General features: G+C 40.1%; 1 protein-coding gene across 1 annotated transcript in view; it reads left to right on the top strand.

Moving 5' to 3' along the window:
- LOC118905000 overlaps window positions 1-12,745 on the top strand; it is a 47,027-nt gene that overhangs the window by 20,782 nt on the left and 13,500 nt on the right. The window contains 3 exon segments of the mRNA XM_036871217.1: window positions 594-822; window positions 4,420-4,622; window positions 7,243-7,398. Coding sequence (XP_036727112.1) covers window positions 594-822; window positions 4,420-4,622; window positions 7,243-7,398 — 588 coding nt within the window.

The following is a 12,745-nucleotide window of genomic DNA, read 5'->3' as shown; positions in this document are numbered from 1 at the left end:
AAAATATAACATTTTTATGGCAAACATGAATGATTCCAGCAGTTGTGTACAGAACTTAAAAATCGTCTTCATCCATTATCATTTTGGGGGAAAAAAATGGATAAAGAATCGTTTGAAAAATAGAAATAGTCATGGAAAGTATTTGTTTAATATTTAAATACTTTTATTTTAAGTTATTTTGTTTTCAAATATTTGGCTAAATATTGATTACTGAAATGTTGACAGGTTTGCCATATACAATTTTAGAATCCTTTTTTTCAATTTTATTGAGATATAATTGATATACAGCACTGTATACATTTAAGGTGTACAGCATAATGATTTGACTTACAATGAATCTTATTCTTTTTGGCTTTTAGAGTAAACTATGTCTTCCGATTTTAAAAAGGTTCACATTAAAGCAAAAAGCACGTTGTGTAACTTGATGGGCTCCCTGGACAGCCTCTGAGGCCCCATTGAGCTTCCAATTTTTTATAATGCCCTGGATTATAAGAGTGTTTTATTGGTCTTGAAAAATATAAAATCCAAATACCTGTGGAAACATTAAGTTCTTCACAGTGTAAAATCGTCATTAATTTTTTCTCTTCATTAAGCCCAGCTTTGACAAACATTTATCTGCTGGAGTTCCACCCGTCCCTGGGCCTGGCTTTACGCATCCCCAGAGCCCTTGAGCACCTCCTCAGGGAGGCCTGCCACACCAGCACGCCCACATCAGCCAGTGCCCTCACCTTGCTAGAGAGACACGTGCTGCGGCTGGCCCTGGATGTGTGGCTCACTCCGGCCAAGCCCAAGTCCTGGTACAGCGCACAGCTCCAAAAAGACGTAGGTTCTCTGAAAGGGATAGGTGGGTCCTTGGCAAAGAGAATGTTTCCTCCCAGATGTTACTACTTAGCTTTGTTTTTATGTTTGGCTCTATTCCCCTCTATTTGGCCAGGGGCAGATCATAGTCCTAGGGCTTGCCAACATTTTTATTTTTATTTTTTTTCATTATTGGTCAAAGTTTCTAGTTTATCAGGATGCTGCTACAGTTATAATTTAAAGGGAGATGTACCAGGTATGGGGAGAATATTTTCTGGTTTATTATTTATATTTTTTAAATATTTTTTTAATTAAATTTTTTTCTTTCTAAGATTCTTCCTAAAATGTACTCTTTTGTCCTGAGCTGAGATCTGGTAGAGGAGAGACAGCACTGAGTGAGGAGTCAGTGACTTGGACTCAAGTTCAGTCCTGCCATTAACTTGCTGTGTGACTCTGAGCCTTACTTTCCTATTTTTTAACATAATGTTTGTGTATTTGAGGGGAAGAGGGTAGAAGTGAGCTCAATGATCACTAAAGCCCCTTCCAGCTCTAATGCACTATGGTTCAAACTGTGGCCCAGTGATTTACATGGTGTTTGTAATTGGATTTTAATTCTTTTCTTTTTCTATTAAGGCTATCACAGTTGAGCCTGGGTTTCTAATTTGACTTTACTCTGGGTGAGTACTTGCTGTTAAGATGAAGGAACTTTCAAGGGCCCCAGCTGCCAAAAATATTTGTTCCACAGGTCTGCCTCAGCCTCCTATCTCCTCCTGCCCAAACTAAAGTTTTATTTTCTTTTAAATTAATTTTGAGTTAATGGAAAGTAAAATTTAGAATTGTAGCAAAAGAGGAAAACAGAAAATTACTCTAAATATAACCACTCAAATGCATTTGTAATCATTATTTTTCTGAATTCAAGTATTCTTCATATATGTTTTACATAGTTCTTTCTAATCGTATCCTTCATACACTATCTCCTGTTTTTCTCAGTTAACATCATATTATATATTCTTCCATATTGCTAATAGTCTTTATACTCACTCACTTTGCAACCACATAATTCCCCTAAGTGGTGAATCATAACTTATCCAACCATCAATGGGCATTCAAGTAGTTTCCAATTTTTCATTATTATTAAAAATGCTATAAGGTACATCTCCATGCTCACAGATATTTCCGTATTTTGAATCAATTCCTTTGGATAGATTACAGAAGTGGATTTGCTGAAACAAAATTAAAGTCTTTTGATATATGTTGGCAGATCACTTTCCAGAAGAGTCATGCCAAACTATAATACCACTGATAGTGTATAAGAGTACCAGTTCTGCTATACCCTACAATGTTAGGTATAAGCATGTAATGTCTGTGCTAATATAGACATATTATATATAAAGGTGGCATTACACTGCTGATTTTCTTTCCTTGCTATTTGTTGAGATTAAATATTCTTCCAAATGTCTTGTTATTAGTTGTATTTTTTATGAATTTTCTGTTCTTTCCCTTAGTTTATTTATCTCTTGGAATCCTAATGTCATTCCTATCCACTTACATGAGCTCTTCTTTAAAAAAAAAAAAAACTTTAACCCTTTTGTCCATCATATTTTCTGCAAATATTTTCCCCAATTTGTCTTTTTATTTTTTAACAGAAACTTATTTTCATGTAGTCAAATCTATTTGTCTTTTCTTTTGCAATTTCTTCTATCCTCCTAAATCCAGAAAGCAAAAATTCCTCCAGATGTTTCATATTTTATCTTATTTTATTCTAATTGCTTAAAGTTTTATCTTATTTCAAAAATATTTAACTCCTTTGAGTGTTCCACCTGGAGTGTGTGTGCATGTATGAGTGTGTGTGTGGTGTAAGGTATGGCTCAAAATAGAATTTTTCCCCAAATTACCAGCCATGTATCCTACTACCATTTATTGAGGATTATTTTCACATTGTATTATGGTACCAGATTTTTTTTTTTAATGTATTTTTAGTTCTCCTATAAATCATAGTAAATATATGGGGTAACTATCCAGTCTCTCATTGATCCCACACTTTATTTTATTTTATTTTATATTTTTGGCCGCACTGCGTGGCTTGCAGGATCTTAGTTCCCCGACCAGGAATTGAATCCAGGCCCTTGGCAGTGAAAGTGCCAAGTCCTAACCACTGGACCACCAGGGAATTCCCCACACAATTTTAATTGTTATTATTTTTGAAATGTGTTCAAATTGGGAGCTAGAAATGATAAATATTCAGATTAATCTTCTGTATTGGGACAGAAAATGGGGCAGGTATTGTCCTCAGAAGACAAGCAGGAAATTAGTTTAATAAATCTCTTTATCCCTTTGAAAGACTTCAGTTGTCTAGAAATTGCATCTTTGAGTAGGCAAGGACTTTGGTAGATAAGTGGATCTACCCTTGGGAAGCCAAACCAGGAAAGGCAGACTAGGGGGTCTCCAAACTGGGTCCTTGCTGGGAGTGGTATATTAGAGGGTAGCAAAAATGTCAGAGCAGAGGAGGTGACCAAGGCAGAAGGACATTAAAGAACAATGTGGTTACTTCACAGATCACCGAGGGCTGACTCTGAGTGGAGGAGCACTGCAGAGGCAGTTTGGTATACTGTAAAACTACAGCTTGGAGCTGGGAAACCTAAGTTTATTCTTGGTACTGTTGTATGACCTTAGAAAATTTCAGTGTTGCTTCCGACCCCTCACTGGTAAAATGGAAATAATAGTATCTGTGATGCCTAAATCATGGGTTTCTTGTGAAAATAAAAATGAGTTAATATACGTGAAAATACTTGAAATTTTTTTTTTTTTAAATTCTGCTCCCACAGTATCATTCTTTTTATTTTTAAATTTTTATTTATTTATATTTATTTTTGGCTGTGTTGGGTCTTCGTTTCTGTGCAAGGGCTTTCTCTAGTTGTGGCAAGTGGAGGCCACTCTTCATCGCGGTGCGCGGGCCTCTCACTATCGCGGCCTCTCTTGTTGCGGAGCACAAGCTCCAGACGCGCAGGCTCAGTAGTTGTGGCCCACAGGCCTAGTTGCTCTGCGGCATGTGGGATCTTCCCAGACCAGGGCTCGAACCCGTGTCCCCTGCATTGCCAGGCAGATTCTCAACCGCTGCGCCACCAGGGAAGCCCTACTTGAAATTTTTTAAACGTCAATTAGAGTTTATAAGAAATTATTAATATTATTATTATTATTGGCCACTAAAATACTTGAAATATATCAGAGACTTCTATTTCTATTTAGGTCATCTTTGTCATTTCTCTCTTTATTTTGGCTTAAAACATTTATGATAATGGTAATAGCAAATACTCTGTACCAAGCACTTTTGCATATATTAACTCACTTAACCCTCTCAACAACCCTATGATACAGTTTTGATCTATCACTTCCTATTAGGTGCTGTTATTATCCTTATCCCCACTTTGCAGATGAGGAAACTGAGAGACAGCTAAATTGAGTAAATTGCCCCAAATCTCACAGCTTATAAGTGTCAGAGCTAGGACTTGAGCCCTGGAACTCTGGATCCAAAGTCTATGCTGCTGATGTATTTTTCTTAATATGTCAAATTTCTTTGTGTGTGTGTGTGTGTGTGTTTTAAAGTATTCTGTTTTCTTTCAGCTGTTTTCAGCTAAAGTGATGGGCGATCCCTTCCTCGTGGGGGAGGTAGGCCTGCTTGCATTCAAGTCTGCAGCAGACGAAGGACAGAACAAAGGCCAAGATTCTCATATGCTGCTCCTACAGATGTTTTCCAAACTTTTGGAACTCTTGACCCTCCGGCATAGGCTGATAGAGATGAGTCTGGAGAGTGTACAGTTAGCACGGTCAGTAGGGGGACTGAGGATCCAGATGGAGGATAACAGACTACGGGGTCCCCCTACCTGCAAGCCTTGCCCCATCTGTGCCCCCAGAGTAGCCAGAATGAGCTTTCTAAATGGCTGAAATGATGACCTCCCTTTCTCCCTCCTTCCATTGTTTATCCTCTCACTCAGGCCTCCCCACATGCCTCTCTGACCACTCAGCTAGGCTGGGTTCTCCTTCGAGCACCCGGGCTTCCTCTTCATTCAGCCATTGCCTTTTAATTAGATGCTTAATATTGGTTTGTTGGTTTTCCTGCTAGTGTAAGCTCCCTAAATGGAAAAGCTCTCTCCATGTTGTTTTCCATAGTATCCTATCAGGGGTATGAAGCCTGACCCTCACTGGGAACTCAGTGAATACTGACTGTATTTGCTCTCAAATATAATGAAGTTGAATAGCAGAGCAGAAGCAATGGAGGGCCTAAAGAAAGGAAAGAATGAGTCAGAGACAGCATCCAGGTCTGGCAGAGGTATAGAAGGTTCAGCAGGCAGGGGGAGAGAACACTTAGTGAGTTCGGTTTTAGATATGAGCGTGAGATGATGGTAAGACATTTAAGTGAACATGTTCCCCAAACTGGAAAAATATGGAACTTGAAGATTTGTTGCAAACATGTATGAGTTCTGTTGTGTTCTGTCCCCATGAGAGGCCCTGAAGACGCAAAGAGTCCAATCATCAACCATCAACCACTGTCTAGGGCCTAGTGTGGCCAGGGTCTGTACTGGGGACTTTACATGTATTAGTTCATTTACTCCTCAGAATATTCTTTTGATATGATAGCTTTGTGATGTCCTTATGATATGATATTATGATATGATAGCTTACAAACATGTTACCAGCAGGAAGGTAGAGGCTCAGAAAAATTAAGTAATTTGCCTAAGATCAAATAACTAGAAAGTAATAGAAGCAGAATTCAAACTATGAGCCCAGATATTATTAACTGCTATGATACTACCTCCTCAATTTCTGATCCTTGTTCTCAGGGAGTTCACAATGTAAAAGTTCCCCCTAATAAAGTTTAGTATGATATTTTAGTCATATGAACAAAATACCATGGGAGCACAGGAAATAGTGTATTTTACTCTTTCTAAGTGAATCAGAGAAAGTTCCATAGAAAATGGCCTAGGGATGATTGTGTAACTCCAAAATTCGTATGTTCAAGCTCTAACCCCTAGTACCTCAGAATGTGACTTTATTTGGAGATAGGGTCTTTACAGAGGTAGTCAAGTTAAAATGAAGTTAAAGTGAAGAGTAGGCTCTTATCTAATATGACTGGTGTCCTTATAAGAAGAGGTAGCTTGGACACAGACATACCCAGAAGGAATACTGTGTGAAACCACAAGGACAAGATGGCCATCTATTAGCTGAGAAAGGCCTAGAACAGCTCCTTCACTCAAAACCCTCAGAAGGAACCAACCCTGCAACACTTTGATCTTGGACTTCTGTCCTCCAGAACTGAGACAAATTTCTGTTGTTTAAGCCCCCCAGTTTATGGTACCGTTTCACAGCAGCCTAGCACACTAATACAGGTGCCATTTGAACTCAGCCTTAATGTACCAACTTCTCAAGATGAAGAAGTGTGTTAGAATGGGGGTAAGAGAGGAAGGGAAGACATTCTAGACACAGAAGGCTGAAATGCCAGAGCGACATCTGAATGGATCTTGGCTGCAAGCCATGGACACGTGAGAGTAGAGCTCAGAGTTGAAGCAGGACAGAGATGGGGGTCACAGGTTCTTACACAAGGGGGTGATGGTTAGGGTCTGGAGTTGGATGACAGACTCCCTCAGGAGGGCATGGTGAAGATGAGAAGAGGATTGGGTTTAGAATACCAGGAAACACCAGGATTTGAAAATAAAGAGGAGAAGCCGGAATGTAGCGACAGCAGCGGTGGCGGGACGGGGGCAGCGGTGCTTGGCTGCTCAGTCAGTGCCCTGGCATGGGGTGGGTGCAGCTCTTTGTGGTCCGCCAGAGCCACAACCTTGTCATCAACACCCCGGGGGAATGTCTAGCAGGGGTTGTGCACATGCGACTGGCGCCACTGCCCTTCCGAGCCATCCGGGTGACCTGCACGGGGTCCTGCAGGGTCTCCAACAAGGTCAGTGACGTGGCATGGGTGGTAGAGGAGGGCTATTTCAAAAAAAAAAGAGGAGAAGCCAGTGAAGACTGAGAGAGAGTGATCAAGAGGCAGAAGCATGGAGATCCTGGATCCAGGAGAACAAAAATGTTCCTCAAGGAGGAGACAGGCCAGCCATGAGGAGCTCTGAGAAAAAATGGTGAACCTCCTATTGAGGGCAATATTGGTGACCTCAGGAGGGCTCTGAGGACGGAAGCCAGCTTGTAGGAAATGAGAGTTGAGGAAGTGCCCAAGCATATCTCCTCCTACCTTAACTACTATCTTTAACTGTCAGAGCTTAGGGCAGACTCAAAACCTTTGTGACTCATTCACTTCACACCGGACTTGGCTTACTTTTGTTTTGACTTTTGCTTTTGTGCTTATTCAGATGGTTTGGTTTTCTTACCACTTACTTTCCTTTTAGGGGAAAATAATAGCAAATGTTCTTGGCTTTTTTTTTTCTCCCCCCCTTTTAGTCTCTGTAAGGACTTGGCGTGGGAGGTGGGTTTTGAAGAGTTCCATTTGTATCTGAAGCCTCTTCACTTTGAATTTGCATCACACGAGGACAAGGTGGTCCATCCACTTCCTGTCTTTATAATCTCTCTGCTGGAGGACAGTGACCACGTAGATAGGTGAGCCTTGAGAGGGTCAAAGTAAAAATAATGTAACAGTAGAATGAGTGGCCAGTAAAAAATAATTTCTATCACTGCTGGCCATGCAAATGCAATTGCATTCTAAATTCTCTCCCTTATAATCTATCTGCCATGATGTCATTGTTTTTCTTTTCCTTTCTTTCTTTTTTTTTTGTTTGAATGTTATTTTATTTATTTTTTATACAGCAGGTTCTTATTAGTTATCTGTTTTATACACATTAGTATATACATGTCAATCCCAATCTCCCAATTCATCCCCCCACCACCGCCCCCGCCTCCGCCACTTTCCCCCCTTGGTGTCCATACATTTGTTCTCTACATCTGTGTCTCTATTTCTGCCCTGCAAACCAGGGCAGAGGCATCTGTACCATTTTTCTAGGTTCCACATATATGCGTTAATATACGATATTTGTTTTTCTCTGTCTGACTTACTTCACTCTGTATGACAGTCTCTAGATCCATCCATGTCTCTACAAATGACCCAATTTCGTTCCTTTTTATGGCTGAGTAATATTCCATTGTATATATGTACCACATTTTCTTTTTTTTTTTTTTTAAACATCTTTATTGAAGTATAATTGCCTTACAATGGTGTGTTAGCTTCTGCTTTATAACAAAGTGAATCAGTTATACATATACAATATGTTCCCATTTCTCTTCCCTCTTGCATCTCCCTCCCTCCCACCCTCCCCATCCCACCCCTCTAGGTGGTCACAAAGCACCGAGCTGATCTCCCTGTGCTATGCGGCTGCTTCCCACTAGCTAGCTATTTTACATTTGGTAGTGTATATATGTCCATGACACTCTCTTACCCTGTCACATCTCACCCCACCCCCTCCCCATATCCTCAAGTCCATTCTCTAGTAGGTCTGTGTCTTTATTCCCGTCTTGCCACTAGGTTCTTCATGGCCTTTTTTTTTTTCCTTAGATTCCGTATATATGTGTTAGCATACTGTATTTGTTTTTCTCTTTCTGACTTACTTCACTCTGTATGACAGACTCTAACTCCATCCACCTCATTACAAATACCTCCATTTCATTTCTTTTTATGGCTGAGTAATATTCCATTGTATATATGTGCCACATCTTCTTTATCCATTCATCTGTCCATGGGCATTTACATTGCTTCCATGACCTGGCTATTGTAAATAGTGCTGCAATGAATATTGGGGTGCATGTGTCTTTTTGAATTATGGTTTTCTCGGGGTATATGCCCAGTAGTGGGATTGCTGGGTCATATGGTAATTCTATTTTTAGTTCTTTAAGGAACCTCCATACTGTTCTCCATAGTGGCTGTATCAATTTACATTCCCACCAACAGTGCAAGAGGGTTCCCTTTTCTCCACACCCTCTCCAGCATTTGTTGTCTGTAGATTTTCTGATGATGCCCATTCTTACTGGTGTGAGATGATACCTCATTGCAGTTTTGATTTGCATTTCTCTTGTCACTCAGATGGACTTCTTTGCTTCTATATGTGTATGTGCAGGTTTGTATTTGTGTGTGTATGTTTTAAATACTAATCTAATCTTGGCAGTTTTACAAAAGCCTGCCTTTGAGCATATGTTTGCTAGTTAATCAGAGTCTACTCATCCTTTTCTGACAACTGGGGAAACCTGATGCTGTCCAGATACAGAGCAATTAGGCCTGGAGCCTGCCTTCATGGGATGGAACACTGCTTAGGGAGAGACCAAATTCAGGCTTCTGGCTGAGGAGCAAGGATCTCAACATATCCAGCAGTTTGATCCATACATTTACATGTTGAGTAAGTGGTGATCCCCACCCTCAACTTCAACTTTCTGTTATGAGAGAAATTCCTAATCACTTTCACATTTCTTCCTTTAGCTCTTGTTCCATTCGGGAGTGGAAAATATGCAAGTGACCCTTGCATGCCAAGCTACTCAGAAAAATGCTTTAATGGTGTCTGTCCAGCAGGCGTCCTTCTATCACACTCCCTGAGGGGCCCGTCATGCTGATGTCAAGGTCAGCCTGTAAGATAGAGAAGCCTGAGGCGTGCTACCACTACCACCAGCTACTGTCAGGCTGTCCCATTCTTTCCTCCCTCCCCCTTTCCCTCCCTCCTCTTTCCTCCCCTCCTCCCTCCTTTCCTTCTTCCCATCCTCCCCTTTTCCCTCCTTGTCTTTCTCCCTTTTTTGACCATTTTTTCCCTATCTTTTTACCTTCTTTCCTTCCCTCTTCCCCTCCCTTCCTTCTTTCCTAATACAGTCTGACATATGATCAAATTCTTACTGGGTCTCTTAATTTTCAGTGGTTTGCTGATAATTTTTCCATTGTATGTGACTCTATAATATTGACTAGCTAGAATCAACCAGCAGAAAATATCCTGTTCCTCCACCCCTACCCTTTGTGGATAAATGATTCCATTGTTTTCTGTTTTATCCTTCCTGTATTTCTTTTTGCAAAAGTAACCAAATACATTTGCCCTTCTTTTTTTCACAAAAGGTAACACAAAATATATTCTCTTTCTTTTCCGAATTTTTTAGTTGTTATTGATATAATTCACATAACATAATATTCACCCCTTTAACGTATAATTCACAAGATCATGCAGTCATCGCCACTATCTAATTCCAGAACATTTTCCTCATTCTCAAAAGAAATCCTGTACCCATTAGCAGTCAATCCCCATTCCCCACTCTCCTCAGCTCCTAGCAACCAGTAATCCACTTTCTGTCTCTATGGATTTGCCTATTCTGGACATTTCATATAAATGGAATCATACAATATATGGCCTTTTATGTCTGAATTTTTTCACTTAGCATAGTGTCTTCAAGCTTCATCCATATCATAGCATGTACCAGTACTTCGTTTTTGTTTTGTTTTGTTTTTTACTGATGAATAGTATTTTATTATATGTATATACCACATTTTATTTATCCATTCATCAGTTGACAGACATTGGGTTGTTTTTACTTTTTAACTATTATGAATAATGCTGCCATGAACATTTATGTACAAGTTTTTGTAAGGACATATGTATGTTTTGAGTTTTGCTAACACTTTTTATTATCTCTGTTTTTTATTTTAGCCATCCTAGTGAGGGTAAAATGATATCTCACTGTGGCTGTGATTTGTATTTTTCTAATTACTTATGACATTGAGCATCTTTTCATGTGCTTATTGGCTATTTGTATATCTTTGTTAAAGAAATGTCAATTCAAATCCTTTGCCCTTTTATAAAATTGGATTTTTTTTTATTATTGAGTTGTAAGTGTTCTTTACATATTCTGAATACAAGTTCCTTATCAAGTATATGATTTGCAAATATTTTCTTCCATCCTGAGGATCATCTTCTTACTTTCTTGATGGTGTTCTTTGAAACAAAAGTTTTTCATTTTGGGCTTCCCTGGTGGCGCAGTGGTTGAGAATCTGCCTGCCAATGCAGGGGACACGGGTTCGAGCCCTGGTCTGGGAAGATCCCACATGCCGCGGAGCAACTGGGCCCGTGAGCCACAACTACTGAGCCTGAGCGTCTGGAGCCTCTGCTCCGCAACAAGAGAGGCCGCGATAGTGACAGGCCCGCGCACCGCGATGAAGAGTGGCCCCCACTCGCCGCAACTGGAGAAAGCCCTCACACAGAAACGAAGACCCAACACAGCCAAAAATAAACATAATAAATAAATAATAAATAAAAGTTTAAAAAAAAAAAAAAAAAAAAAAGTTTTTCATTTTGATGAGTCCAATTTACCTGTTCTTCTTGTATTTTCTCCATTCTATTTCCAAGATTTTGAATCATCTTTACCATCATTACTCTGAATCCTTTTTCATGTAGACTGCCTATTTCCTCTTCATTTGTTTGGTCTGGTGGGTTTTTACCTTGCTCCTTCATCTGCTGCATATTTCTCTGTCTTCTCATTTTGTTTAACTTACTTTGTTTGGGGTCTCCTTCTCGCAGGCTGCAAGTTCATAGTTCCCATTGTTTTTGGTGTTTGCCCCCAGTGGATGAGGTTGGTTCAGTGGCTTGTGTAGGCTTCCTGGTGGAGGGGACTGGTGCCTGTGTTCTGGTGGGTGGGGCTGGATCTTGTCTTTCTGGTGGGCAGGGCCGCATCCAGCGGTGTGTTTTGGGGGTGTCTGTGAACTTAGTATGATTTTAGGCAGCCTCTCTGCTAATGGGTGGGGTTGTGTTCCTGTCTTGCTAGTTGTTTGGCATGGGATGTCCAGCACTGGAGCTTGCTGGCCTTTGGGTGGAGCTAGGTCTTAGCATTGAGACGGAGATTTCTGGGAGAACTCTCGCCGATTGATATTACGTGGGGCCAGGAGGTCTCTGGTGGTCCAATGTCCTGAACTCGGCTCTCCCACCTTGGAGGCTCAGGCCTGACACCAGGCCTCATGTCAGGCCTGAGCCTGTCTGCCACACAGCCAGGTACGTGGGGATTTTCTTGCCTTTTGGGAAGTCTGAGGTCTTCTGCCAGTGTTCAGTAGGTGTTCTGTAGGAATTGTTCCACATGTAGATGTATTTTTGATGTATATGTGGGGAGGAAGGTGATCTCTACGTCTTACTCGTCTGCCATCTTGAAGGTCCCCCTGCAATAGGAGACTCCACTGTAGACACCAACCTCCGCAAGAGCTAGAGGTGCAGAGGCATTTTTTTCAGAGGGTTTGCAGCTTGCTGGAACGGCAGAAAGGGAGAAAAAGAGAAGATCCTCTAGGGCAAGGGAGGAGAAGTAAGACCCACAACTGCAACCACCATCACTTTCGGGACTGGGCCCAATTTACCTATTCTTCTTCTGTCACTTACTCTTTTGGTGTTACATTTAAGAAACCATTTCTTAATCCAAAGTCAGGAAGATTTACTCCTATGTTTTCTTCTAAAAATTTTGTAGTTTTAGCTCTTACATTCAGGTCAATGATTCATTTATGGTTAATTTTTATGTGTAGTGTGAGATAGGGGGTCCAACTTCATTCTTTTGAGTGTACTTATCCAGCTGTCGCAGTATCATTTGTTGAAAAGACTCATGTTTCCCTATTGAATTGTCCTGGCACCCTTGACAAAAATCATTTGACCATAAATGTAAGAGTGTATTTCTGGACCCTTAATTCTTTTTTTTTTTTTAAAAAAGAATTTTCACTCCAAAGATAAAAAAGTAATAAAGAGGCAGAGAATCACATAGTTATGCACTAATTAGATTAAGCATACTGATAATATTCCTTTGAAGTTGTAGATGACAAATTTTTCCCTTTTACTTTCTTTTTTTAAATTACATTATGATTTTATTAGTATTAAAATATAACAAAAATTAAAACATAAAGTTATCACATACAGTGCTAGATTAACATTTAAATACAACACATAAAAAATCCCAAAGT

The sequence above is a fragment of the Balaenoptera musculus genome, chromosome 12 (genome assembly GCF_009873245.2).
Source record: "Balaenoptera musculus isolate JJ_BM4_2016_0621 chromosome 12, mBalMus1.pri.v3, whole genome shotgun sequence".
NCBI lineage: Eukaryota > Metazoa > Chordata > Mammalia > Artiodactyla > Balaenopteridae > Balaenoptera > Balaenoptera musculus.
The sequence above is the reverse complement of the archived record's forward strand: the minus strand, read 5'-3'. Positions and strand labels throughout refer to the sequence as shown.